This window comes from Rattus norvegicus, chromosome 5, assembly GCF_021556685.1.
Source record: "Rattus norvegicus strain SHRSP/BbbUtx chromosome 5, alternate assembly SHRSP_T2T, whole genome shotgun sequence".
Classification (NCBI taxonomy): Eukaryota; Metazoa; Chordata; class Mammalia; order Rodentia; family Muridae; genus Rattus; species Rattus norvegicus.
Genome location: NC_141538.1, coordinates 128,819,528 through 128,846,317, shown reverse-complemented (window position 1 = coordinate 128,846,317; position 26,790 = coordinate 128,819,528). Strand labels below are relative to the sequence as shown.

Genomic DNA, 26,790 nt, shown 5'->3' with positions numbered 1-26,790 from the left:
GCGCGCGCGCCTGTGTGTGTGCGTGTGTGTGTGCGTGCGTGCGTGCATGTGCGTGCGTGCGTGCGTGTGTGTGTGTGTGTGTGTGTGTGTGTGTGTGTGTGTGTGTGTGTGTACACCATGTCTGCAGGGCCCACAGAGCTCAGAAGAAGATGTTGTATACCCTGGAACTGTTATAAACCTCAGAGCTGCCATGTGGGTGCTGGGATCCAAACCCTGGCCCTCTTCAAGAGCAGCCAGTTCTCTTAACTGTCAAGCTCCAGTTCCAGCCGCGGTAATCTAGGTTTTCATCAAAAAAGGATTTGCCTAAGGTCGAAAGTTAGAGAGCTGAAGCTGAGGCTTGAAACCAGTGGATTGTGGACTGGGGATGTACTGAAATGAGCTTGTGGCTCCTGCTTGTCACCCCAGCTTTGGGAAGTGGATGTAGGAGAATTACAAGTTCAGGGTCATCTTTGGTCCCATAATGAACCTGAGGCTGGTCTGTAATGGAGGAGACATTGCCTAAAATGACAAAAGCCCAGAAAATATGCAGAGTGGATCATTTCTAACATCTGGGATGCTGAGTAGTGGAATTTCAAGTTGGAGGTCAGACTTGGCTACCAGAGAGACCCTACTCATAAGTCGGTAAATAAATAAAAGTGTCTAGCTTTGAAATGATCCTCTGCCTGTACCTGCCGCTGCCCCTTTTCCACCTAAATTCTGGGTTCACAGGTTGCGCTACCCATTAATTAAATTAATTAATTAGTTGCAACTAATTTAAAAAATCATCTTTTTAGAAGAAATTATTTATTTCAGTTACTTTGTGGGTGCAGGTATGTGGAGGTAAGAGGCCAACTCTGAAGGGTTAGTTCTTCCCTGCGACCTTGCTCCTCTAGGGAATTGAACACAGATTGTGAGGCTGGGAAGAAGTAACTGAGCCATGCTGTTCGCCCCAAAAGTGTTTGTCTGTAGTCAAGTTATCCGGGAGGCTGAGATAGGCGGATTGCTCGAGCTCAGGTTTTCAGGGCATGTCAAGTAAATCAATATGCCAGGCACAGTGGCTCAAGTTTGTAATCCCGGTACCTGGACAGAGGAGGCAAGAGATTCACTGACAGTCTGAGGCCAGTCGAGCATTGGGTTGTTTTTCTAGGACCTTCTGGGACATGGAGTGACTTATGTGGGAGAAGCTCATGGAAGGAAGGTGGGAGTGCGGATAACTTGGGGGAGTCACTGTATAGGTCCTAGTCATCAAACTCAGGCTCGGCAGCAAGTATAAGCACTGAGAATTCTAAAACTATGAACTTTAAAAACTGCCTTAGTGTTATCTCATAGGTTCTGGTAAGCTGTACATTTGATTTAAGAAGTGATAGTATTGCAATATTAGTATTATTATTATTAATTACTATCGAGGCAGGTTCTTGCTATGTATACCCGGTTGGCCTTGAACTCACTGTGAAGACCAGGTTGGTCTTGAACGCAGAGATCTGCTTTGCCTACCAAGGGCTAGAATGAAAGCTGCGTTGTCCTGCCCGTCAGGTTGTTCTGTTGTTGTTCTTTAATTTAGTGTGTGCTGTATGGAAAGCAGAGGACGCCTATAGAACCTACTTCTTCTCAAAGATAGAGTCTGACCATCAGGCGAGGTGGTAAAAAGCACCTTTACCTGCTGAGTCATCTTGCTGACCATGGTCACTTTCATGTTGAATGTTTGCCGGTGAATTCTAACATTTTTTTCCTTTTCCCCTTTTGGTGCTTTAGGAGGAAGCATCGCCCTACCCTTTGGTCAACATCTGCATGGATGTCTTAATCGCCAAATTGGACAAATGGTGTTCTAAAAGACCTGATGGAACACTGTGTCTTCCAGAGCATTGGTATTTCCCTCACGAAATAGCTGATAAATTCCTTGAGAGGATGGCTTGGCAAGGTACGAAGTGTTCTCTAAAGTGTAGTCTTACAGTACTTTGCTGTTCTTTTTTTGTCTTTGTTTTTTTGTGACCCACTGAGGCGTCACTGAGGGGTAATTTACAGGAGCGTGGGTACACCTTCAGTGGCTATACCCTTTAGGCCAACAACCCCCCAGTATCCGCCGCCCCTCCCCCATGCACATCGACCATTAGTTACATATATATCCTCATGGAGGATGAGCCCTGGTGATTCCCTTCCTCCTCTCACAGAATGCTGACAGGCTCCGGTTTTATGTGGCTCTTGTACTGAGTAAAGAAGGCACTGAGTGAAGAAGGCCGTGGCTGTGTTACAGAGGAAGAGAGTGTTCCTCCACAGGCCACTCCCTCCTCTGCCTTTTGACATTCTTTCCCTCCCTCTCTGCTGCATTGTTCTGTGAGCTTTGGAATGGGGCAGTAGAGCACACCCTCAGGGCTTGGTGTATGGTTTCCTGTGTGTGTGTTTACAGAGGACTTCAGATGATCTGTTCTATCATTTCTTTCCTTAGCCCCTTAGTAAGAGACATAGTCAGCCAGGCAAGGCCTAGTAACCCCATCTCCACAGTCACACAGCACTGAGGTGATAGGCATGTTCGGTCATGCTGGGCTCTTTACTTGAGTTCTGGAGATTTGAACTCAGGTTTTCATGTTCGAGTAGCAGACGCTCATACTCACTAAGCCATTTTCCCACCTCCAGCAGCCAGGTATTCTTTTTTTTTTTTTTTTAAAGATTTATTTATTATATATAAGTACACTGTAGCTGTCTCCAGACACACCAGAAGAGGGCATCAGATCTCATTACAGATGGTTGTTAGCCACCATGTGGTTGCTGGGATTTGAACTCAGGACCTCTGGAAGAGCAGTCAGTGCTCTTAACCACTGAGCCATCTCTCCAGCCCCAGGTATTCTTAGTGTTTGACCAGTTATACGTCCGCAGCCTCTTCACAACTGACGGCAGCGCTGATCTATGGGCATAAACGTATTTACAAGGTAGTTTCACGGGCATTTCATGTCCAGTGACCCAAACAACAGCTGTGCCTTCCTGACTATGCATAGCCTGTACCTCCCGGCTTTTGACTAAGTGTATAGTACCAGAGATGAATTCCCTCTGTGGCATGGACTCCCAGTCCAACCAAGAGCTGCTGCTTATTCCTGTAGCAGACTGGCCACTGTTGCACCAATGGCCAGGCCTTACCTGGCACCTCAGGAGTGTAGTGTGCATAGTCTGAAGCTGAGTAAAGCCTGATGACAGTTCTCCCCAACATCCTGCCTAGCGTCTTCAGCACTCTATAAGGGCTGGTTAGCAGGAGGATGATCTCAGCTCAGTTCCAGCTTGATTGCTGTGTCCTCCAATCAGTCCAATCAGAGTGCATGGAGTCTTCAGCAGTAGAGGGCTCCCAACAACAGTGTCAGTAGCCAGTGAACCTCAGTGCTTAATTATTGGGAAAATACCTTTACTTAGAGTTCTTACTTTGATTATCTCAGTCTTCATAGGGTGACCTAAGATTTTGAAGTTATTCCTGCTGCCGGCCTGATGGGTAAAGAAAATAAAGCCATTGTCAGTCTGTTGTGTGAATCGGAATAGCAGTCATGCTCAGCTTCGTAAGGATCTGAGGCCAGTCTGGGTTCTAATATTCTGTCTGGGGGTAAACAAAACAGAGAAGAGACCAGCAAGCAGGCTCAGTGGGTCAGGGCACTGACCATTGGACATGATGGCCTGGCTTCTGTCCATGGGACTTATATGGTAGAAGGAAAGAACTGAATTCCAAGTTGTCTTCTGACTCACACCTTCACCATGGCATAAATACATATTAGAAAATTAAAACAGCAGCAAGAAACAAACAGCGAGAGGGAATTAAAGGTTCTGTTTGATTTGTTATCTTAAAGATTTTGGTTTTTTACATTCGTGTGTGTGTGTGTGTGTGTGTGTGTGTGTGTGTGTGTGTGTGTGTCTGTCTGTCTGTCTGTCTGCACACACAACAGGAGTGGAAGCCAGAGGGCAATTTGCAAAGGTTCATTTTCTCCACCAGTGGGTTCCAATGTTCCAATGCTCAGACTCTGCAGCAAGCTCTTTCGACTACTGAGCCGTTTCACTGCCCCTTTAAAGTTTTTATTTTATTTAAGATAGATCTCACCACGTAAACCTGCTGGCCCGGAGCGTGCTATGTAGTTCAGACTAGCCTCAAAACTTGTAGAGGTCCTTGTGTCTCCAGGCAGGTACTGCCACACAAACCTATTTTCTTTAAAAGAAGATTTCATTTCTTATATGTATTAATGTTTTTCCTGCACGTACATATGTGCATGTATGCTTGGTGCTCAAGAAGATCAGGTAAAGGCATCAGATTCCTGAAATAGGAGTTACAGGTGGTTTTGAGCTGCCGTGTGGCTACTGAGAACTGAACATGGGTCCCTTGCAAGAGCAGCCAGTGCCATCTCTCCAGCCCTTACTTCATTATTTTTGAGACAAGTCTTCTTGAACTCCAGTATGCAAGTGATCCTTTGCCTCAGCCTCTTGATGACTTGAGTCTGTGGCCCGCATCACCATGCCTGAATCTGGTTATTTTAGAGAATTCTGGATGGGTTAAGTATCCCTTGTGCATTCGGCCGGGAAGGTTTTGGATTTGGGAATACAGTTGGACACCTTTTTCTTTAGATTTTTTTATTAGATATATTTCTTTATTTACATTTCAAATGTTATTCCCCTTCCTGGTTTCCTGTCCATAAGCCCCCATCTTCTCCCCTCCCTTCCTCCTCCCCTATATGGGTATTCCCCCCATCAATCCCCCTTACTGCCCCCCGCCCCATATTCCCCTGCACTGGGGATCCAACCTTGGCAGGACCAAGGGCTTCCCCATCCACTGGTGCCCCAACAAGGCTATTCTCTGCTACCTATGCAGTTGGAGCCCTGGGTCAATCCATGCATAGTCTTTCAGTAGTGGTTTAGTCCCTGGAAGCTCTGGTTGGTTGGCACTGTTCTTATGGGGTTGCAAGCCCCTTCAGCTCTTTCACTCCTTTCTCTAATTCCCTCCAAGGGGGCCCTGTTCTCAGTTCAGTGGTTGCTGCTAGCATTGACCTCTGTGTTGAACGTGCTCTGGCTGTGTCTCTCAGGACAGTTGGACGTCTTTAATGTGAAAATCTGAAGTGCTCCAAACCACAAAGCTCTTTCGGTGCCATCTCATTCCTGGGTGAAGTTATTCCAGTTATTTACTGTCCCCAAAATTGTTTTGTTCGTTTCTTTTTGTTTTGGACAGGGTTTCATGCATCCTCCCCCAGGCTGACCTCAAACTCAAATATAAGGTCGAGGATGCTCTTGAACTCATGATTCCTTCTGTCTCTACCTCCCAAATGCTGAGATTACAGGTGTCCACCATCACACCTGGCCAGGTCTTTCTAAGAATATAAATGTAAGCTGGGTGTGGCTGCTGGACTACAGAAGGAGTCCCTGTCTAACACACACACACACACACACACACACACACACAACACACATAACATACACACAACCCCACATACACACAAACACATATACACACACATACACTCACGAACACACACACACACACACACACACAACTTCTCTAGAGCGCTTCACTCTCACCAGTCCCAATTTTATTATGTTCTTCCTTTGAGTACAAGGGGACTGTTTTGTTTTTGGTGTTTTTTTTTTTTTTTTTTTTTTTTTTTTGGTTCTTTTTTTCGGAGCTGGGGACCGAACCCAAGGCCTTGCGCTTCCTAGGCAAGCGCTCTACCACTGAGCTAAGTCCCCAGCCCACAAGGGGACTGTTTTAATCATCTACCGGTGTGCCCTTCTAGATTGAGTTCCTTGTCTGATATGCCCGTTGCTTAGGATGGAATCCCATATAGACAGTGCTTTGTAACTCTTTGCTAAATGGAGTTTAGTGCACCCTCTTTGTTTTACAGACGAAGAAAATGACGTCTTCCAGGGTGGGAGGGATGGCTCAGCAGTTAGCACCCACATGGTGGCTTACAACTGTCTGTAATATTGGTTCCAAAAGAGTGGATGTCCTCTTCTAACTTCCATGGGCACCAGTCACAAACATGATACCCATAGACACAGGAGGGCAAAAACATGGATACAAATAAAATAAGTCACTCTAAAAGTCTCTCCATTCCAATCTTAACATCTTAAAATCTTTTAAAAAAGAAAATGAAGGCCTAAAGATTAAGTAATTAGCTTCTTAACTCCTCCTGTATTTGGACTTAAAGTGATCATAACAAAAAGGCCAGGTGTAGCGGCACACACCTTTAGTCCCAGCACTGGGGAAGCAGGCAGAGCTCCGAGTTTGAGGCCAGCCTGGTCTACAGAGTTCCAGGACACTCAGAGCTACATAGTAAGATTCTATCTTGAAGTCCCCTCCCCCAAAAGTAATTATAGTGGAGTTACTTACTTATTGTTTGCCTGCCTATTTGATTTTGTGTTCTGTTTCTACAAACAGGGTTGGTGTAGATAAGTCTGAGTTCAACCTTCCACAAGTAGACCTTGGGCAAGATGAACTCTTTTTTTTTTTTTTTTCCCATCTTTATTAACTTGAGTATTTCTTATTTACATTTCGAGTGTTATTCCCTTTCCCTGTTTCCAGGCAAACATCCCCCTCCCCCCCCTTCCTTATGGGTGTACCCCTCCCCATCCTCCCCCCATTGCCACAATCCCCAAAACAATCTAGTTCACTGGGGGTTCAGTCTTAGCAGGACCCAGGGCTTCCCCTTCCACTGGTGCGCTTACTAGGCTATTCATTGCTACCTATGAGGTCAGAGTCTAGGGTCAGTCCGTGTATAGTCTTTAGGTAGTGGCTTAGTCCCTGGAAGCTCTGGTTGGTTGGCACTGTTGCTCATATGGGATCTCAAGCCCCTTCAAGCTTTTCCAGTCCTTTCTCTGATTCCTTCAACGGGGTTCCTGTTCTCAGTTCAGTGGTTTGCTGCTGGCATTCGCCTATGTATTTCTTTCTTTCTTTTTTTTAAAGATTTATTTATTTATTTATTATACATAAGTACACTGTAGCTGTCTTCATGCACACCAGAAGAGGGCATCAGATCTCATTACAGATGATTGTGAGCCACCATGTGGTTGCTGGGATTTGAACTCAGGACCTCAGGAAGAGCAGTCAGTGCTCTTAACCACTGAGCCATCATCTCTCCAGCCCCAAGATGAACTTTTTTTTTTCTTTTTTTTTTTTTTTTTTTTTTTTGGTTCTTTTTTTTTTCAGAGCTGGGGACCGAACCCAGGGCCTTGCGCTTCCTAGGTAAGCGCTCTACCACTGAGCTAAATCCCCAGCCCCCCAAGATGAACTCTTGAAGCTTCCGTTTCTTCACCTAACAGCACTAATTATATTGTTCTCCTGTCGAGTTAGTGCAAAAAGTAAATGAGAGAAGCTGGTAGAGGGTTTAGAAGAGCATCTGGCACAGCCAGCAGTAACCGTGGTGAGAATATTCTAGCAGCGTCTGTCCTCCTCATTCACTGCTGTGTCATAGTCAGGAAAGGCATGAGGTCTGGTTGTCGTTGAAAGTGGTTCTGCTTTTCTTGCAGGCAAGCTGACCGACAGGACAGCAAGCATTTTCCAAGGCAAGCAGGTGAGCCTGAAGCTGATGAACATTCGGAGAGTCAAACTCTCGGCAGCAGCCTTCACACAGGCCTTCTGCCATCACAAGCTCACCGAAGTGGATGCCACCTCAGTGGACTCCCAGCTTCTCGCCCCAGACATCGTCCACGCTCTCCAGGGCAGTGCCTGGATCCAGAAAAACCTTCAGTGTCTTGTGTTAGACTCGGTTAGCGTCCCTCAGAACTCAGGGCTACTAGCCTTGGGTCAGTTCACCGGCCTTCACACCTTGAGCCTTGCCAATGTGTCCTTTCGCAATGAAGACCTAGTTGGCGTTTCTCAGTTACCCAGCCTGGAAAGCTTGGATATCTCCAATACTCTGGTCACCGACATCTCCGCACTCCTCTCCTGTAAGAACCGGCTCAGGTCCCTCACCATGCACTATCTGAAGTGCCTGGCCATGAACAACCCACAGATTCTCGACGTTATCCGTCAGCTGAAATGCCTGCTTCACCTTGATATTTCTGACCACAGGCAGCTCAAATCAGACCTGGCTTTTTATTTGTTACAGCAGAAGGACATCCTGCCCAACCTCATATCCCTGGATATTTCGGGGGGCACTGACATCACTGATCAAGTTGTGGAGTCCTTTCTGCAGCACCGGCCTGCCATGCGATTTGTGGGACTCTTGTATACAGATGCTGGTTACTCTGATTTCTTTATGGGAAGGCAGGACTTGAAGGTTTGTCCTAACGTACATTTCGTTTTATTCGTTCGGAGCATTATAGGTTCTTGTACATTAGACTCTATATTGGGAGGCGGGGATACTTGTCTAAAATCCTCCTCAGGAATTGTGGTGGTGAGGGGTAGCCCTTTTGTTGGGGACCCCCCAAACCTGCATGGTTTTATTAATTGCCCTTAAATCTTATAGCAGCCTCCATCCCGCTGAGCACTTTTTTATAGTGAACACAGTGGTGTTCAGTGGAGTGTAGGACGGGTGGATATGGTGAAGTTGGACTTGTTCTTTTACTAACTGTGAGTGCTTCTGATTTCTCTCTTGATGGAGGCTGCTATTCACTCCAGATAGGTGCGTTGGACAGCCAGTCGAGGCAGGGAGTGTTTTTATATGACAGCAGCCGTTAGAAATGGAGTAAGCCAGAGGAGAGTTTTTAAAGTTTTTATGAGTGTAATTATTACTACAGGTATAATCATTTACCCTACTGCAATTTTTTTTTTTTGGCTGACTAGTGAGAGTAACTTCCAGGGCCTCCAGGATATCTTTTCCGAGAAGATTGGTGGCAATGTAGAAAAGGAATTCTAAATTCTAGGTAGCCCATATAAAAGACACATAATCAAGGTATTTTGTTTACAAGCAGTAAGCCTAGATTGGGCAGGTTTGAGCTACTCCAACTTACCTCCCAGCCATGTGTCCCCTGTTACTTGCTGTTTCTCCTAGTCCCAGGCTCATGGTCCACCTCCTCTCATAGCAGCTTCCTCCTTTCTTCCTGTGATTTCTTCTTTCTCCTCTTTTTACTATCTTTGACCCCCAGCCAGGTATCTGAAAACCTACCACAGGCTTTAGTCTTTTATATTAACCAATTAACTTGGGGGGCAAAAATTTCATGCAACAAAAGCTGGTGTCCTCACTAGGGGCAATCAGATCTTGGGGGCCGTTATTTAGCATTTGAATGCATAGCACCAGACCAACCCCTGAAGCACTGTTGGCCTTGAGAGCAGGTAGGCCAGTCAGGGTCTCCTCACAGTAAGCCTGTCTGGTGGTGAAGGCATGGGAGCAATCTTGAATGCCTATAATCTGAGACCTGGGAATTACTTCCCAGAAGCAAACTCAGGTCAGGCCTTTATTTTTGGGGGCAGTTGACAGAGTTCCCTTTTCAAAAGGTTCCTTAGCTGAACACAAACTAGAATGTGTGAGTCTGAGGCAGGTGAATTATAAGTTTAAAATCATTTTGGGGGTATGTGTTAAAACCCTGTTTCAACAAAAGCATTTTCTTGTCCGTTTAGTAGAGCCCTGGAATAATGATGTTCATGGTAGAGGCAGGGGGATTGTTTTGAGTTTCTTTTCACTTTGTAAGATCCTTATTCTCCTGTCCCCTGGGTTTTTGTTCTTTACTACTGAGGACTGTTGGGGAAAAAAAATCCTGGGCTGGAGAGATGGCTCAGCAGTTAAGAGCACTGACTGCTCTTCCAGAGATCCTGAGTTCAGTTCCCAACAACCACATGGTGGCTCACGGCCATCTGTATTGGGATCTGATACTCTCTTCTTGTGTGTCTGAAGACAGTTTTAGTATAGACATAAAATAAATAAATAAAACCTTGAAAAAACAATCCTCACCGGCTAGGCAGTGGAGGTGCACATCTTTAATGCCAGCACTTGGGAGGCAGAGGCAGGTGGATCTCTGAGTTTGAGGCCTGCTTGTTCTACAGAATGAGTTCCAGGATCCCAGGGCTACACAGAGAAAAGTGTCTCAAAAAAACAAGACAAAACAAATTTCTTATTGATTTTATGTTTGGAGAGAGACTATAGGAGAGGGTGTCGTAGAAGGAGGTGTGATTGAAAATCAGGAGAGCTCCGTTAGCTCTGGGCTACTTGGAATGGACTATTTAAAACACGTTATCCTGGGGTTGGGGATTTAGCTCAGTGGTAGAGCGCTTACCTAGCAAGCGCAAGGCCCTGGGTTTGGTCCCCAGCTCCGAAAAAAAGAAAAAAGAAAAAAAGAAAAAAAAACAAAACAAAACATGTTATCCTGTAATAACAGGGAAGAGGTGTAGCACGTGAGAAGTGGGGTTAAACCCTGAGAATGAGCGAGATCCTTTCCCCTGCCTTACCAGATGTTTCTCCTACATGAGTGCTGAGCCTCCTGATAGGCCTCCATGACTGTTGACTGTTGACTTTGCACATGCTCTGTGGCTTGTTTGATGATGTTTGCGTTAGGCACTGTACCCTGGGCTTCACGTGGTTTACCACTAGGACAAATCTCCAAACCACAGCTAGTTGAGGTTTTGTGGCTTTGATTTTTTTTTTTTTCTTGATTCAGACAAGGGTTGCTTATGTAGGACCTGGCTGTCCTCAAGTTTGAGACAGTTCCCTTACTTCTGTCTCCCAAGTGCTGGGATTCCAGGTACACACCACCCAGTCACAGTCTTAACTGGACTAGAGTTGCAGGGAGATGTATGTGATTCCCACATCAGCGCCTGCTTGCTTCATTACTGTACTGAGCTGCACATTTTACCCGTTGGATGGATCTGTGAGTGGGGGTTGAAGAACAGGGTTTGTTTTGAGCGTTGGCAGGACCCAGATGCTGTGTGAGGAGGTGAACGACCGGTCTGTAACTCCGTGTTTTTCAGGTTGCTGGAGGAGCCAACATGAGTCAGATTTCTGAAGCACTGAGTCGGTACAGGCACCGGTCATGTTTTGTGAAGGAAGCGCTCTATAGGCTCTTCACGGAAACACTTTCCTTGCGGGTCATCCTGCCTGTCGTGCTAAAGGTACCTTAGATTTTACCGTGTCTCACTCGGGCAATCAAAAATTGTTTACCCGCAGTCATGGTGGCCACAGCTTTCATTCTAGAGGCATCTGAAGAACAGGTCAGTTTGAGATCCAGGCCAGCCTAGTCTACAGAGTGAGCTCCAGGCCAGCTAATGCTACACAGTGAGACCTTGTCTCAGAAGCCAGAAAAATTGTTTATTGACCACTCACTACAGTAGCTCATTTTGTTAAATTGTTTTATGACAGTTTCTCTTTGTAGCCCCGGCTGGTCTTACTCCTTATTAATTGTGGGCTAAGTATACTCATCAAGATAGAATAGTGAGCCAAAAAATATGTGGGAAAGAGAAAAAAGAGAATAATTGTAGATTTAATTGTTCCATGTTTGTTTGAGCATCTGAATCTGGATGAGATCAACTTCCTTCTTTCCGTAACCCTGGCTGACTTGGAACTCACTGTGTAGACCAGGCTAACTTCAAACTCACAGAGGTCCACCTGTTTCTGGCTCCTGAGTGCTGGCATTAAAGTTGTGTGCTCTCTCACCCAATTTTAAATCAACTTTAATTCCAAATGTTTAAAATCTGGTCTGAGGCGGGCAGGAAGGTAATTGAAGCATTGTGACCTTTCCAGTGTTATCTTCTCTTCTCTCTCTCTCTCTCTCTCTCTCTCTCTCTCTCTCTGTTTCTCTCCTTCCTTCCTTCTTTCCTTCTTTCTTTTTTTAGAATTATTTATTTTATGTATATGAGTAGTACACGCTAGCTGTCTTTAGACACACCAGAAGAGGGCATCAGATCTCTTTTTTTTTTTTTTTTTTTTTTCTGGAGCTGGGGACCGAACCCAGGACCTTGCGCTTGCTAGGCAAGCGCTCGCTAGGCAAGCGCTCTACCACTGAGCTAAATCCCCTATCCACAAGGGCAACAGATCTCATTACAGATGATTGTGAGCCACCATGTAATTTCTGGGAATTGAACTCAGGACCTCTGGAAGAGCAGTCAGTGCTCTTAACCACTGAGCCATCTCTCCAGACCCAGTATTATATTTTCTACATTTATTTATTTATTTATTTATTTATTTATTTATTTATTTATTTATTTATTTATTTTTTCCTTTTCTTTTTTTCCGGAGCTGGGGACCGAACCCGGGCCTTGCGCTTGCTAGGCAAGCGCTCTACCACTGAGCTAAATCCCCAACCCCTATTTTCTACTTTTAAATTCTTCTGTCCATAACTCACCCCATCCTTTTGTCCGTCTTGTAGTTCGGTTTTTAATTTTCTCTTTTGCTTTCCTTTCTTGCCTCCATCTCTTGTCCAGTGCACTTTGTAAGTGAAGTCTTCCAGTGTTGTCTCCTCACTTCCACTGCCCCCTTCATTTGTACCTCTTCTCTGCTGCTTTTTTCAGTTTTATGTCTGGCATCCCTCGGTGTTAACAGGATTTATTCTAAGGGGTTAAGCATAATCACTGTAGAACATGCCTGAATCCTAGCTCTTAGAAGACTGGGGCAGGAGGATTGCTGAGTTTAAGGTCAGCCTACCTCCACAATGAGACCCTATCTGGAATATCCCCCGAATGGCATAATCTGGCTGATGTTTATGTCTGGCAATGTGTGTCACGGTAGCTTGGGTGACGCTCAGGAAATGGTCAGATAATTCATGATGCAGATGAGAAGTAAAGGTCTGGAGTCATCCAGCTAGTTAATGGCTACACGTGAACTTGAAGCAATTGCCGCTGCTCCTCAGTGTCCTACAGAATCAATGCTAAGAATAGGAAAAGTCTGATATTGGTCCAATAAAGCAAATAACTTGTAGCAAGGAATCGTTAATGGTGTCTCATGTAACCACAAGCTTTTCCATCTGCACCCCAGTTCCCAGATAGTTACTCAGAGGCTTTTTTATTATGTAAATGCCTAGGCTTAAGCTAGGCCAGCTCATACCTCAATTGATTATTCCATTCATTCATCCTATGTCTACCTCATAGCTGGTTTCAGCTGACTTCTTCCATCTGACTTCTTTCGATTCCCTGTGGTGAATCTTCCTGTGCTTGTATCCCATCATTCCTCTCTCTCTCCGCCTCGGATCATTAGCCATCAGATCTTTATTGACAGGTGATGCTTTCACACAGTACACAAGAGATGATCCCTGCATCTCCTCCTTTTAGTCCAATAAAAGCCTCTCTCTAACACCAGTAACCTACATACAATAAGAGCACGTATAAAAACTATCAAGGGGGGCTGGAGAGATGGCTCAGGGGTTAAGAGCATTGGCTGCTTTTCCACAGGTCCTGAGTTCAAATCCCAATGAGATCTGGTGCCCCCTTCTGGTATGCAGGCATACATGCAAGTAGAATGTTGTATACATAATAAATAAATCTTAAAAAAAAAACCTATCAGATAAGAATTGCACTTTCTATCATAACATACACTACCAACCTAAAAATTGCTTAGACTGTAAGACATTTTCTTAAATCCTAGACAACTTAAGCCTGATTTTGAGACTGTAACACCATCAGAGACCTGAGAAGGATAAATATTACCTGAGTAAACAGGAAGTACAAGCAAACTGCTTCCAAAACTATAGCAAGGACAGAGGTGGCTGGATGGCTGGGCTGTCTGTCACCCAAGGTTTCTCTGTGTGGTTGGAGTGTCACCTTCTGCAGATATCGAAAAACTTTGCTGTGACGCAGGAATTCTAAAGGACTTGCCTACCCTGTCCTTGCGAAGCTCGCTATGCCCGCTTGTCCTCAGCTGGGGCAGCATGCTGTCTGCAGCTGAGATAAGGACAGGTTTCTGCCCGGTGGCAGCTTTGTCACCTTTGAAGCAAACTCCATATGCTCATCATGTCTCACTGTCGTGAGAAGCCTTTTATTAATAAAAATACTTAAACGTCATATTCTGTAGATCTCTGAGGTTTTTGAAGATCAACTTTCTGTAGTATATCTGAATCGGCAAATATCGCTTGTTTCTAGCTATTTTCTATCTGTTCAAGTTTGAAAACATTTACAGGAAGCTAAATAAAGCTTATTTTTTTTTTTATTAACTAAACTAGTAGCTAACAAGACTCCACATGTGGTTGACTAAACCACTTGAACTTGTTAATTACCCTGAACAGTTTCGAAGACTAGGATTTTACGTTGCATTTAAATGAGTAGATAGAATACTTTAAACAAGAGTTGAAACAAATATGCAGTATATTATAGCAAATACACACCCTTAAATTTGTATGAATATACAAAATTTCATGTAAGTATAAAATTATTTGACTTGTTGCTCTCTTTAGCTTAAAGGTAATTTAATTCCCTAACTTTTTGGGAATGAGGTCTTTCTCTAAAAACTGCCTCCTGCTGTCTGTGGGTGATGTTCTTCGTTGGGGACCCTAAGGACATTGGTGTATTGGCCAAGCCCTAGGAAAGCTAGCTGTGTCGCTTGTTGTCCAGTCTCTGTGTGGTGAGAAGTCCTTGAGATTTTTGTGGGAATTACGTTTGAGTTCATCTGTGAGGTGGGATCATCTGGGCTGCTTGGTGTCTGTTTTGTTGTTCTTGGTTTCTTCCCTCTTGTCCCGCTGCCGAGATCTTTAGGAGGTCTTCCTCTGTCAGATTTAATCTTTATTAGTTTTGATGGAATCCATAGCTTTTCTTCTCCTGTTGAAACAAAGGCAAAACCTCTTCCCCAACTCAACACGTTCCCTGCCTTACAGTCTGAGGTTTTCACACGTGAAAGCTGATCTAATTCTTCAGTCCTTTCTAGAATCCAGCGTTGCTTCAGCGGCTGTGCTGCCTCTCTCGTGGGCATGTAAGACATTTAGTCAGTAAAGCGTTAGTCTGTCTCAGGGAGGTTCCTCACCCCCTTCTCTTCTGTGAGCATCTCCTTTACGGTCGGTCGTGTTCGATCTCTCTCTCTACAGCCTCTCAACCTGAAGGACTGTGTGATGCACCAGTAATGTGTTTTATACCACAGTGTTTAAAATAACTCTCATATTCTGATGGATGCATACATATGTTGAAGTGTCATCAGCCTCAATCTCTAAAGGAATCTCCAAGAGAGCCACTGTCTCTCAGTGCGAAATCTCAGAATCATTCCTTTCAGAATCCAAGGCAGAAGCCCCTTGGAATTCTGCATCGCCCGCCCGCATGGTGTATTAGCACATGTACATTTTTTTTTTTTTTTTTTTTTCCGGAGCTGGGGACCGAACCCAGGGCCTTGCGCTTCCTAGGTAAGCGCTCTACCACTGAGCTAAATCCCCAGCCCACATGTACATTTTTTTATTTTTAAGTTTCAGATTCTATAAAATGAAGCACATTCTGTGACATTGTTCTCAGGTAACTCTATTAAACATAATCTGTATTTTTTTTTTAACCTTTTCCAAACTTTATTCCCAGGTGTCTTCAGCTTAATTTGCTGCAAAAAATGAATTAAGTATAAGCGAAAACTGAAAAAAGCTGCAGTGTCCGGGGGGCTTGGGCTTAAAAATATTAGAGATCTAGATAGATTTTGTCAGATCCATAATAAACAAAATTTTTTTAAAAAGGAGCCATGATATAAAACAGCAGCTCCTGTTGTAACTTCTGCCAAGGGTCACCTTCTTCAGATGTCGCTTCAGTTCAGTTTGCCGCATTCTTAGCTTCATCAAAATTCTCCACCAGATCTGGAACTTCATCCTCCTCCTCCTCTCCAGTAGCAAGTGCTACTTCTCCGTCCACAGATAGTTCGGGCAGAGCTACAGCCGGTCTCCTCAGACTGGTCAGACCGTCTGCACCAAGCTGGTTTAGGATGCTGGGAAGCATTTCTGTCAGCTGCTTTGCTCGGCGTGGCCTGTCATGGTGAAGGTGTTTGCTGCCAGAGACGCCTGGACTTTAGGGTTGTTAAAATGGACCACTGTTCCTTGGTTTGTAAACATGTTCACCTCTTCAATACCAGAGATACTGTATACCCCTAAATTCTTTAAGGAGAACTGCAGTTTTTCTTATCGTCTGCTGTGGCTGTTCCGTGAACCACCTTCTTTCTAGGAGCAGTTCCTGTCCCACCAATGCACGAGTGTTTCCTGGTTCATGATCGTTTCTTTCATCTTGTCAGAGTGGAAATGGGGCCGCACGGGGTTCTAAGGTTCACGCTCAGGGGGTCTCGGGCAGACCAGCTGAGATAAGGCGGGCAGACCAGCTGAGATAAGGCGCACACACGCGGGGACGCCAGTAATCTGTATTCTTAACTCAGCATAAGTCTTTTAATCTAGGAATTTAATAGCCTGCCATTCTGTAATTTCGTCATAAGGTGGCCCTGTAGGCTTTAGAGCAGATTCCTCTGAAATTTCTTCATGCTTCACAGGATTGTCTTAAATTTTGCTTTATTGTTTGTAACTTAGCTAGGATGTTTTTCAGTTATTTCCTTATCTAAGTCTTCTTTCTTCTGATCCCTCCTAAAAGGGACATATAAAATTGTAATTGTTACTGAAAACAAAAATTCTTTGTATGTTGAGAAGTGAAACAAAATCATAGGGGATCCAGATGCATTGTGTCATTGCATTTTCTCTTTTTTTTAACATAAAAGATATTTTTCTTTTTAATCTCTCTCCACTGGACTCTTGCCTGTTGCAGACTTTCCCCCCCAAGCACCAACGTAGATTCAGGCCCTCGTGGCCGCCCACTCTCGGGAAGGTGGCGCCTGGCTGCCCTGAGCTGCCACCTTTCTGGCTCCTGGCCATTGCCAGCTTTTCCCATGGGCAAGGCTCAGTCCCTCTGCAGCTCCTGTGAGGTGCACTAAGGCCCTACAGTCGAATCCCACTAAAAGCAAATTTATCTTCAGCTTGTGGCTATAGGAATGAGGAACCATCCGTTGGATCTGCCAGTGCAGTTCACAGCCAGTGCTTGTGCCCTCAACCTAACACACCAGGGCCTGGCCAGGGGAATGCCTGTTCGCCTGTTGTCAGAGATCACCTATCTACTTTTCAAAGCAACGAAAAATTTCCCCTACTACCAACAGGTAATTTGAATTAAATACTTGACTGATTTTTAACTTTAGAAAACATTTATGAATATATGTATTATTGAATTGCAGTTTTTAAGGATAAAATGGGACTTAATGTTATAGAAAGAAGCAGGAAATATGGATAAGAAATGAAGCTGATAAAGCTTGGTGACGCACGCCTTTAATCCCTGTCCTTGAGAGGCAAAGGCAGGCAGACTTCTGCATTTGAGGCCAGCCTGGTCTACAGAGTGAGTTCCAGAACAACCAAGGAAGGCTACACAGAGAAACACCATCTTTTCTTTTCTTTTCTTTTCTTTTCTTTTCTTTTTTTTTTTTCCTTTTTTTCCGAGCTGGGGACCGAACCCAGGGCCTCTCGCTTGCTAGGCAAGCGCTCTACCGCTGAGCTAAATCCCCAACCCCGAGAAACACCATCTTAAAGAACCAAAAATACAAACATAAAGACAAAATCATTTGCTAAGAATCATCTATTAACACATCAGGCGAGATGTGGTGATGCCCACCTGTAATCCCAGCACTTGGGAGGGGGAAAGCATAGGATCCGGATTTTCAGGCCAAGGTCAGCCATGGCTACGGGAGAGCCTGTCTCTAACAAACAAAAACCCCAGCAGGGGAGAAAGTTGAGTTGGGGCCGACAAGTTGGCTTAGGAGGTAAGAGTGCCAAACCTTAAGACCTGAGTTTGATCCTTGAGACAGGTGATGGAAGGAGAAAACTACCTTCCAGAAGTTGCTTCCTGCTTCCTGTGCATGTGTGTGCTAAAAATGAAAGCCATGAAATGTTTAGCAGCAAATTTGACTCCTTAGTAATCAAAGATATCTTAGGTTATAAACAGCAAAGTCTATGAATTTTTTTTCTTTTTTGGGGGTGGGGACATGTGTAGCTCAGTGAAAGAGGACTTGCCTAGCATATGTAAGGTTAAGGCCCTGCTTTCCAGCTCGCTCCAGTACCAAAAACCAAAGCCATCACCATTGAAAGTTCTTGGGCTGGCAATGTAGCTCGGTGGAATGGGCGCTTACCCAGCATGCATGAGGTTTGTCTTAGGGCTTCTTTCTCTCTTCAGTTTTTCGAGACATGGTTTCTCTGGGTGACCCCGGCTGTCCTAGAACTCCCTCTATAGACTCAGCTGGCTTTCAACTCAGAGAGATTCCCCTGTTTCTGCTTTCTTCTGAGTGCTGGGATTAAAGTTGGGCGCCATCACCACCCAGCGATGTAATGTACTTTTTAAAGGACTCCTGTCTGACAAGAAAGAAGTGAACTACTGCTACGTGAAACATAGGGTGAATCTAAAAACATGAGTCAAGCAAAACATACTGAAAGAGTGGGTAACAAGAGTCCATTTAAATCCTATTTCTGGCAGTAGCTAAAGTAAAGACATCTGCCACCATCCTGGTAATCCAAGGCCAATCTCCTGGTCCCACATGTTGGAAGAAGAAATGGATTGTACCAGGTTGCCCTCTGACCTCCATGTTTGTGTGCTATGACATGTGTACATACAGACATGTATACCCACACACACACACATCCAGACACACACCAAGTTAAAAATAAGAGTTGGTTCTTAAGCTCATCAGTCATGTCAGCCGTGTGTGTATGTGTGTGTGTGTGTGTGTGTGTGTGTGTGTGTGCCTGCCTGTGTGTGTGTGCCTGTTTGTGTGTGTGTGCCTGTGTGTGTGCGCGTGTGTGTGTGCGCGCGTGTGTGTGCACTTTTGTGTTTTGCCTGTATGTATGCCTGTGAGAGGATGTCAGATCTTGGAGTTACAGACAGTCATAAGCTGCCGTCCGGGGGCTGAGAACTGATCCCGGATCCTCTGAAGAGCACTGGTTGCTCTCTTAACTGCTGTGGCGTCTCTCCAGCGGTGGCCCGGTCTTAACTTGCTTTCGGAATGGAGTATCACATTTGCTTATGAATGTTTGTCCTTTGTTCCCTAAAAGTTACAGAAGAATTGCCTTCTCTCCTTAACCAGTTCCAGGATTCTTATGGACGTTCCGTTTGACAGGCAAGTAAAGGTAGAGCGTCATCTGACTGAGCTCGGGCCAGCCTCACTGGTGGTCCTGGCTTCGGATTACTAGTGTAATGGGGGCCTGCCTGGTTAAGGCTGAGGTAAGGTGTTGGGCAGAAGGTTTTCTTGAGCCTCTTTCACAGAGTGATTGGTGGCATCCTGGTTACACAAATCCAAGGGACTCCAGTGGGGCTAGGAAACACCAAGCTCTTCTAGCCCTCCTCCTTCTGCACAGAACTTCCTCTTCTGTAAAATAATGGCTCTTTAAGAGGATCAGATAGGAATATAGCTGTGCTTTGAAGTGTTGTGAAGAACTTGTTTCTGTTATTTTTAGTTATTCACATTTTTTGAGATTGTCCTTCTGAGATGTTATGTAGTTACGTAGCTATTTCTTTTTTTTTTTTTCTTTTTTTTGGTTCTTTTTTTCGGAGCTGGGGACCGAACCCAGGGCCTTGCGCTTCCTAGGCAAGCGCTCTACCACTGAGCTAAGTCCCCAACCCCATACTGTAGCTATTTCTATTGAGGTTTTTGGAACGTAAACATTTGGGGGCTGTTGCCAGAGGGCAGAGCAGTGAAGTCTAAACTGAGCGCTGATGGAGTGAGCCGCTAAGGATGGGTGACTTTGTTCCTGCAGCATTTTGGTACTATTTACAATTCAGCTTACAAATTACACATTGCCTTATTTTTCTTCAGTCTTTTTGGGGTATAGAATCCCCCCAACGCCCCCCCCCCCCCCATGAACTTTTTCTGGACTGCCCATCCCATGTTTTATTTATTTATTTATCCCTGGAAGGCACTTCTCTTGGGCTTTCTCTGAAATGTTCTTAATTTTTTTTTTAGTGTATGTTGTATACAATACTGGATTTCATTGTGGTGTTTTCATACCTGTATAATATACTTAAGTTATATTCATTTCCCATTGCTTTCTTGTTTCCTTCCAGCCTGAGCCTCTTCTTCACAACTAGTCAGTCACCCTTCTGCCCTTCATGTCTTTGTGTGAACCAGTTAGCTTGATTCGACTAGGAATACTTACAGGAGGATGGGTGAGGGGTTTATTTATAAGGAGGGGGCATGGGCAGCTTATCAGGGGCCACACCACTGAAGAAAGTGTCCTTCCCTCTGCTCTAAGCCATTAACTGGGTAGGCTTAAGGGATGGGGCCCTCTGAGGCCCTCTTCTGTAAGCATTTAACAGTGGGGAGCGTCTCATTGGAGCTGGGCCTCAGGGCCCCTCTGCTGTCAGTCTTTAACCACGTGCATACTCTAGGGAAAGAGAATAAAGGATTATTTCCGCTTGTTATTTATAATTTTGTAAACTTAACCTGATTGTGAGGAAAAATATGTTCTGCCTTTCAGGTTTGACGCTGCCAGGCTTGTTCTGAGGTGGGTGTGCAAGCGTGAGAGCCCAAAGATGCAGATGATGGCAGTGAGCATCACCTCCATCCTAGCCCTGAAGGTGGGCGTGTGCCACAGTCACCATTTCTGCCCCTCCCTGGGCTTGGGAGAACTTTGGCGATTCACTTGGGCCTTCTGTTTGCTTTCAGCTCTCACCTGAGGAGATTGAACAGTTCCAGGAGGAGCTTGCTTTAGCAGTCAAGGTGAGCTGCTAGGCTGAGGTGGTCACCACCCCCTCCTGTCCTACCCTGCTTGCTGGGAATCGATCCCATGGCCTTGTAGCGGAAGCATATCCTTGGCCCTTAATAACTGTGAAAATAGAAGAAATTTATCAATGTGGTTTTTAAGTCCTTTTATTCTGTAATAAATAGAGAAGAGGTTATGTGAAATGCAGCAGGGTTTGAATGGGAAAGGCAAAATGGAGGGTCAGATCCAGCCCAATATGAATCAGATGAGGCACTTTTTTGAGGGAGTTGGGGGTTTGAGACAAAAGTTTTCCTGGCTGTCCCGAAACTCACTTTGTAGACCAGGATGGCCTAGAACTCACAGAGATCTGCCTGCCTCTGCCTCCAGAGTGCTAGGATTAAAGGTGTGCACCACCACTGCCTGGCAAATGCCACTTTCTTGAATAATAATAGTCATAATCTAGGAGAGTGAAAATATGGCACCTTAATATTGCGGCGAATAGGAACTAGCACTGGGGAAGACGGGAGGATTGCAGAAGAGATAGAGCAAAAACCTCCTGACACTCAGAGCGGGCTGGAGAAGTGACAAAGTGGGGAAAGGCACCTTGCCACCAAGCTTAACAACACGCATTTGCTCACTGTCCCCATATGGGAGGAGAGAACAAATTCCTGAAAGTTGTCCTCTGACCTTCATACATACAAAGTGGCACATGCATTCTCAGGCACACACACATGCACATGTACATGTATGCACTCACACAATAAATAAAACTATAATTTAAAATATACTTTTAAAGACAATGGTTTAAAAACACTCGAGCCCAGGTCTGGCACTCAAGCTCTTTGTATGAGGGGGTAGGGGGATAGGTACCTGTTTTACAGTGAGCCAAAAGCCCTGTGTCCTGCTCTGTCACTCTCTGCTTTACTTCCTGGAGAAAGGGTCTCACACTAAGGGTGGAGCTAGGCTGGCAACTAGCAAACCCCAGGTTTTTATACGGGTGCTAGAATTCAAACTCAAGTCCTGATGTTTACTTAAGAAACAGCCAGATGTGCCTGACCCAGTATAAAAGGGGCTGCTTGCCCCTCATCACTCTCTTTTGCCCTCTTTCCTCTCTGTTCCTTCTCTCCCCATTCCCCTTCCCCTCTCACTCTCCATATTTTCATGGCTTGCATTTAACCCCCTCTCACTCTCCCCTTGCTCCCCTCTCCTCCCTCAATTCCCTTCCCCATGCCCTAAATAAACTCTATACTGTATATACCTTCCTGTGCTGGTACCTTAGGGGGAAGGGATGCCTCATCCCTGGTTTCCTTTTCTTTTTTATAAAATACAACAAGAAGTACTTTTTTTTTTTTTTTTTGAGACAGGGTCTCAGTATGTAGCTTTGGCAGGCCTGGAAGTTGATATGTAGACTAGTTTGGCGTAAAACTCTGCCTTTCTTTGCTGGAGTTAAGGGCACGTGCCTCCATGCTTAAGATGTACTCTAGCCTGCTGGGCAGTGATGGTGAATGCCTTAAGTCACAGCACTTGGGAGGCAGAGGCAGGCAGATCTCTATGAGTTGGAGGCCAAGCTGATCTACAGAGCAAGTTCCAGGACAGCCAGGGTTAAACAGAGAAACCCTGTCTCCAAAACAAAACAAACAAAAAGCCAGAAAGAAGACAGAGGGAAGAAAGTGTCCTTATTCACTGAGCTAACCAGATGTGGTGGTGTACAACTTTAGTCCAGCACTGGAGGCCAGAAATGGGATTCTTTGAGTTCAAGGCCACCCTGGTCTACATAGTGAGTTCTAGGACAGCTAGGGCTACCTGGGAGAACCCTGTCTCAAAACAAAATGCAAGATTTATTTTATGTATGTCTGGGATAGGTATTTGTGACCAGGCCGGGACTAGAACTGAAAAGCTTCATGTGTGCTACAAGTACTCTATGAACCAAGCCGTATTACTAGCTTCACTTGTAGGACCCTCTTCCCCTTCTTATACAGAAGTGAGTAGGTTTAACTCTGTCTCTGGCTTTTAGGAACTTCTAACAATCATCAGACAAAAGATGGCTGAGAATTTAAATGATGTCACCCTCTTGTTTACTCTGAAAGCGCTTTGGAACCTTACGGATGAGTGTCCATTGGCCTGCAAGTACTTTATTGAAAATGAAGGATTAGCAACCATCGTCCAAGTCTTAGAGGTGGGAAGACGGGATTGCGTTTTGATATCAAGTTCTTTCTTCGTGATAAAGTAACCTGAGTATTCTTTCTTACAGACATTTTCAGTGTCTGCAATACAGAGCAAAGTGCTTGGACTTTTGGTAAGGTGAACTGATTGAATTGACTTTAATTAAAACTCATACAGCACCTACTTTGTGATGGGCACTGCTGTAGTCAGTTTAAATGCATAGATTCATTTAATTTCCATTAAACTCTGAGCAAACATAACCCTTGTATAGTAATTCTGTTGCTGTGAACAGCCTACATCTTAGTGACTTAAAATAGTAGCTGTCTGGTGCTGGAGAGATGGCTTAGTGATTAAGAGTACTGGTTGCTTTTCTGGAAGACCTAGGTTTGATTCTTAGCACCCACATAGCAGCTTACAATCATGTAACTCAGTCCTGGGGGATCCAATGTCCTCTCCTAGCCTCTGTGGGCACTACATGCACATGGTATACAGACATACTCAAAATAAAATCAAAAGTTAAAAAAATAATGGTAGCTCCCTTATTTACTGAAAACTCTGTAGATGTATTGTACCCAGCTGTAACTCCAGTTCCAGGGAGGAAAACAAGTTTGAGGCCAGCCTGGGCTCCATAGGATGATCCTGACTCAGAAATCAAAACCAACCAAATGAGAGAGACTAGGAAACAGCTTAGTACAAGAACGTGAACTTGAATCCCCAGTACCCAGGTAAAGAGCTGGATGTGGTCTGTAATCCTGGCATTGGAGACACAGAGATAGGAGGGAAAATAAAATAAAATAATAAAACAAAAACAAGGGGCTGGGGATTTAGCTCAATGGTAGAGCGCTTACCTAGGAAGCGCAAGGCCCTGGGTTCGGTCTCCAGCTCCGGAAAAAAAAGAACCAAAAAAAAAAAAAAAAAAAAAAAAAACCAAAACAAAAGGCTCACAGCCTAGCCAGTCTAGCCAAATCTTTTGTGCTCTAGGTTCAGTGAGGAATCTTGTCTGAATAAGTAAGAAGATTGATTGAGGAAGACAGCATAAGACAGCATATGTTGACCTCTGGCTTCCATACACATGTGCACTATATACCTATATACACACACACTCTCTCTCTCTCTTTCACTCCACTCTCTCCCCTCAAGAACAAGTGGGCCTATAATTTGGTGTCTGCAGTTGTGCTGGTCTTGAGGAGAGATTTGTGTGGCTGAAATATCTAGATGACCTGATCCTGCTGTCAGAGAGATGACACTGTGGTCTGCCGAGTCTTGTGGTTTAAGAACCTCAGAGTGGCAATGGAGGGCAGGACCTCACCTACAGGACCTTCCCAGACCCTGCTTGTATCCTGCTTGCTAATGTCAACCAAGGCAGTTGATAAGATCAAGCTGGGATTGAGGGCAGTGGTCATCCCTCACGGGAGGAGCAGCAGAATCCCATTGCTAAGGAATGTCAGAAACAGTTATTTTTGCGCTAAGCAGAGTCATGTGTTCTGACTGCACTCCATCTACAGTGTGCAGGCAGGAACCGTTTGTCTTGCCTTGTTGGAAAGAGGCAGAACCAAAGAGCAAACGCAGGCAGGCGGCCTGGCTCCAGACTTTCCAATGGGAGCCCACTGGTTCTCAAGGCACTTAAATTTTCAGAAACTTCTAAAACCATTTGTCTGTGCTGCCTCTTGATCAAGATATTCCATGGTTCAGAAATTAGGAGTGGCTAAAAGAGTTGGGAATTTGGAGGAAAAGTGGGAAAAGGGAAAGCAGTAGAAGATAATCTCAGGAAGTTGAACAGGAACCTTGTACGTCTTCGATGGGAAACGCCTTATATGCTAATACAACAGTCCTTTTGTCCTCCTGGGAGCCTGGTAGACTGCTAAAGACTTACAAGAGCGTTTGATCATCAGTTATGCTAGTGGAACTTGTGTCTCTTTGTTGGGAACTAATGCGTTATTATCCAGGGCTCAGCTGCAGAGGAAAAGACTGAATAGCTTGGATCTCAGAAAGAGGCCAATGGCTGCCTCAGACTGGCCCTGAGGACTGAAGGAGTTGAAGTGCTAACTTTACTTTTTATCGTGGTTCAACTTCACCCCTCCAGGCCTTTGTAAAGCCTCTGAATACAAAGCACCTAATGGGTGAGGCTTCAGAGTTTAGATCTCTTCATGCAAACCTCTCCCCTCTGGTATGAACAGGTCCTACCACTTCTTCATTCCCCACCAACAGAGGGTGGTGCCTCGGGTAGGCTGTCACATCATATACAACCCACAGAATCTCCACTGCCTGAGAATGTCAGCAAGGATGTGCTTGGAGAAGGACAGTCACATTTCCAGGAACTTCAGACATCCTTTAAGAGTTTAACAGGAAACTGAGATCTCAGTCCTGCAGCCACAGGAAATGAATTCTGAGTGAGGCTGGAAGTAGATTTGCCTCACTGGAGTCTCTGGATAAGGATGTGACAATGTGAGCCCTCGTGGTAGAGACCCAAGCCGAGTCATGCCCTCTCTCTTGCCCTGTAGGAGCTGTGAGGTGGTAAAAACATTATTTTAAGCCAGTAAGTTTGTGGTGATTTATTACACAGCATAGAGGATGAATGTAATCTGTTAAAGCCAACAGGGCGGCAGTTTTCCTTTTTAAATTACAATGTTAATTAATGTAACATTGAATTAACCCCAGCAATGTAAAGCATCTGGCGAGGCCTAGATTTGAACTCCCTAGTTCAAGCAGTTACTAGCGGTGCAAACCTGTCAAGTTTCTTGGCAGGATTGGACATTAACTGAGAGATAATACAGACAAAGCTGTTTGTCTTCCTCTCGCGCTGTGCCTAGCACTTAGTAAATGCTCTACTCTGTGCTTTGCTGTTAATGATCGTGGTCCTCAGGACAGGGTGGGTTGGGAGGGAGGTGGGGAGCTGGGGTAAGTGCTGGGACTCCTCGTGTAAAGGAAGCAATGGGGAAGGTGCTAGTTCCTCATCCTTTTCCTGTCCTGCTGTGCTCTGCCCTGCTGCCCTGTAGAACAACATGGCTGAAGTCAGAGAGCTCTCTCCCGCGCTGGTGACAGAAGATTTGATGGAACACACCGTCAGTTTGCTCCACAGCAGCGACATAGAAGTGAGCTTCTTGGCTGCAGGAGTAATAGCCCACCTGACCTGTGACAGACAGCAATGGCTATCCCACAGCCCGCGAAGGCGTGCTCTTCTCCAGGACTTGGTACAAGAATCAGTCTTTACAAAATCCAGAGTAATTTCTTAGACAACTTACTTTTCTTGATCATGAGTTTTAGAAAAACTCTGCGTCTAGTGAATTGCCACTCATCCCATTAAATGTTATTAGCAATAATTTCTTAGTTTTTCTGTTCGGATTTTGTTGTTTATTTTTGAAGTACGTTTCTTTGTGTAGCTCAGACTCTGCTTAGATGCATGGTGGTTCTCCTGCCTTTGACTCACTGCTGGGCTTTTGGATTGCCAGTGTGAGCCACCATGCCTAACTCAAACAATAGTTTCAGAGTTTTGTATTTTTTTTAAAGTGTGTGTGTGTGTGTGTGTGTGTGTGTGAGTGAGAGAGAGAGAGAGAGAGAGAGAGAGAGAGAGAGAGAGAGAGAGAGAGAGAGAAAGAGAGAATACTTCCTGTATGCAACTGCTTGTGAAAGCCAAAAGAGGGCATTGGGTGTTGGAGTTGCAGGCAGAAGTGAGCTGCCCAAAGTGCTTCTGGGAACCAATCTTTGGTCCTCTACAAAAGCAACGAGTGCTCTTTTAACTGCCAAGCCATTTCTCTCATATCTATTTTTTTTTCTTTTTTTTTTTTTCCGGAGCTGGGGACTGAACCCAGGGCCTTGCGCTTGCTAGGCAAGCGCTTTACCACTGAGCTAAATCCCCAACTCCCTCTCTCACATCTAAATGTTTGTATTTTCACATTTTCCTGGGAGCCAGTGAAATGTGTAATGAGTGGAATGTATCAGCTGGGATTTCAGGTTGGAGAGGTGTGGATTAGGTGTCCTTAGGCAGAGCTTACACAGAGAAGAAACTTCTGTTTTCATGGAAACAGCCAGAAAGGCTCAGGAAGCCCAGTGAAGGAAGAAAGTGGGGACAGGGCTGCCTCAACATGGAGCATTTAGATGTCCTGT

At 44.9% G+C, this 26,790-nt stretch overlaps 1 protein-coding gene and 1 pseudogene across 1 annotated transcript in view; one reads left to right on the top strand and one right to left on the bottom strand.

The window, feature by feature from the left end:
- The window catches only part of Zyg11a (zyg-11 family member A, cell cycle regulator), a 43,212-nt gene that overhangs the window by 6,650 nt on the left and 9,772 nt on the right, over positions 1-26,790 (top strand). Inside the window, exons 2-11 of the mRNA XM_087551646.1 lie at positions 1,732-1,897; positions 7,459-8,210; positions 10,835-10,975; positions 16,764-16,940; positions 18,877-18,941; positions 20,299-20,398; positions 20,487-20,540; positions 22,538-22,699; positions 22,775-22,819; positions 25,683-25,877. Coding sequence (XP_087407772.1) covers positions 1,732-1,897; positions 7,459-8,210; positions 10,835-10,975; positions 16,764-16,940; positions 18,877-18,941; positions 20,299-20,398; positions 20,487-20,540; positions 22,538-22,699; positions 22,775-22,819; positions 25,683-25,877 — 1,857 coding nt within the window. The remainder of the gene's footprint in view (positions 1-1,731; positions 1,898-7,458; positions 8,211-10,834; positions 10,976-16,763; positions 16,941-18,876; positions 18,942-20,298; positions 20,399-20,486; positions 20,541-22,537; positions 22,700-22,774; positions 22,820-25,682; positions 25,878-26,790) is intronic.
- Positions 15,566-16,110, bottom strand: Btf3-ps13 (basic transcription factor 3, pseudogene 13; annotated as a pseudogene).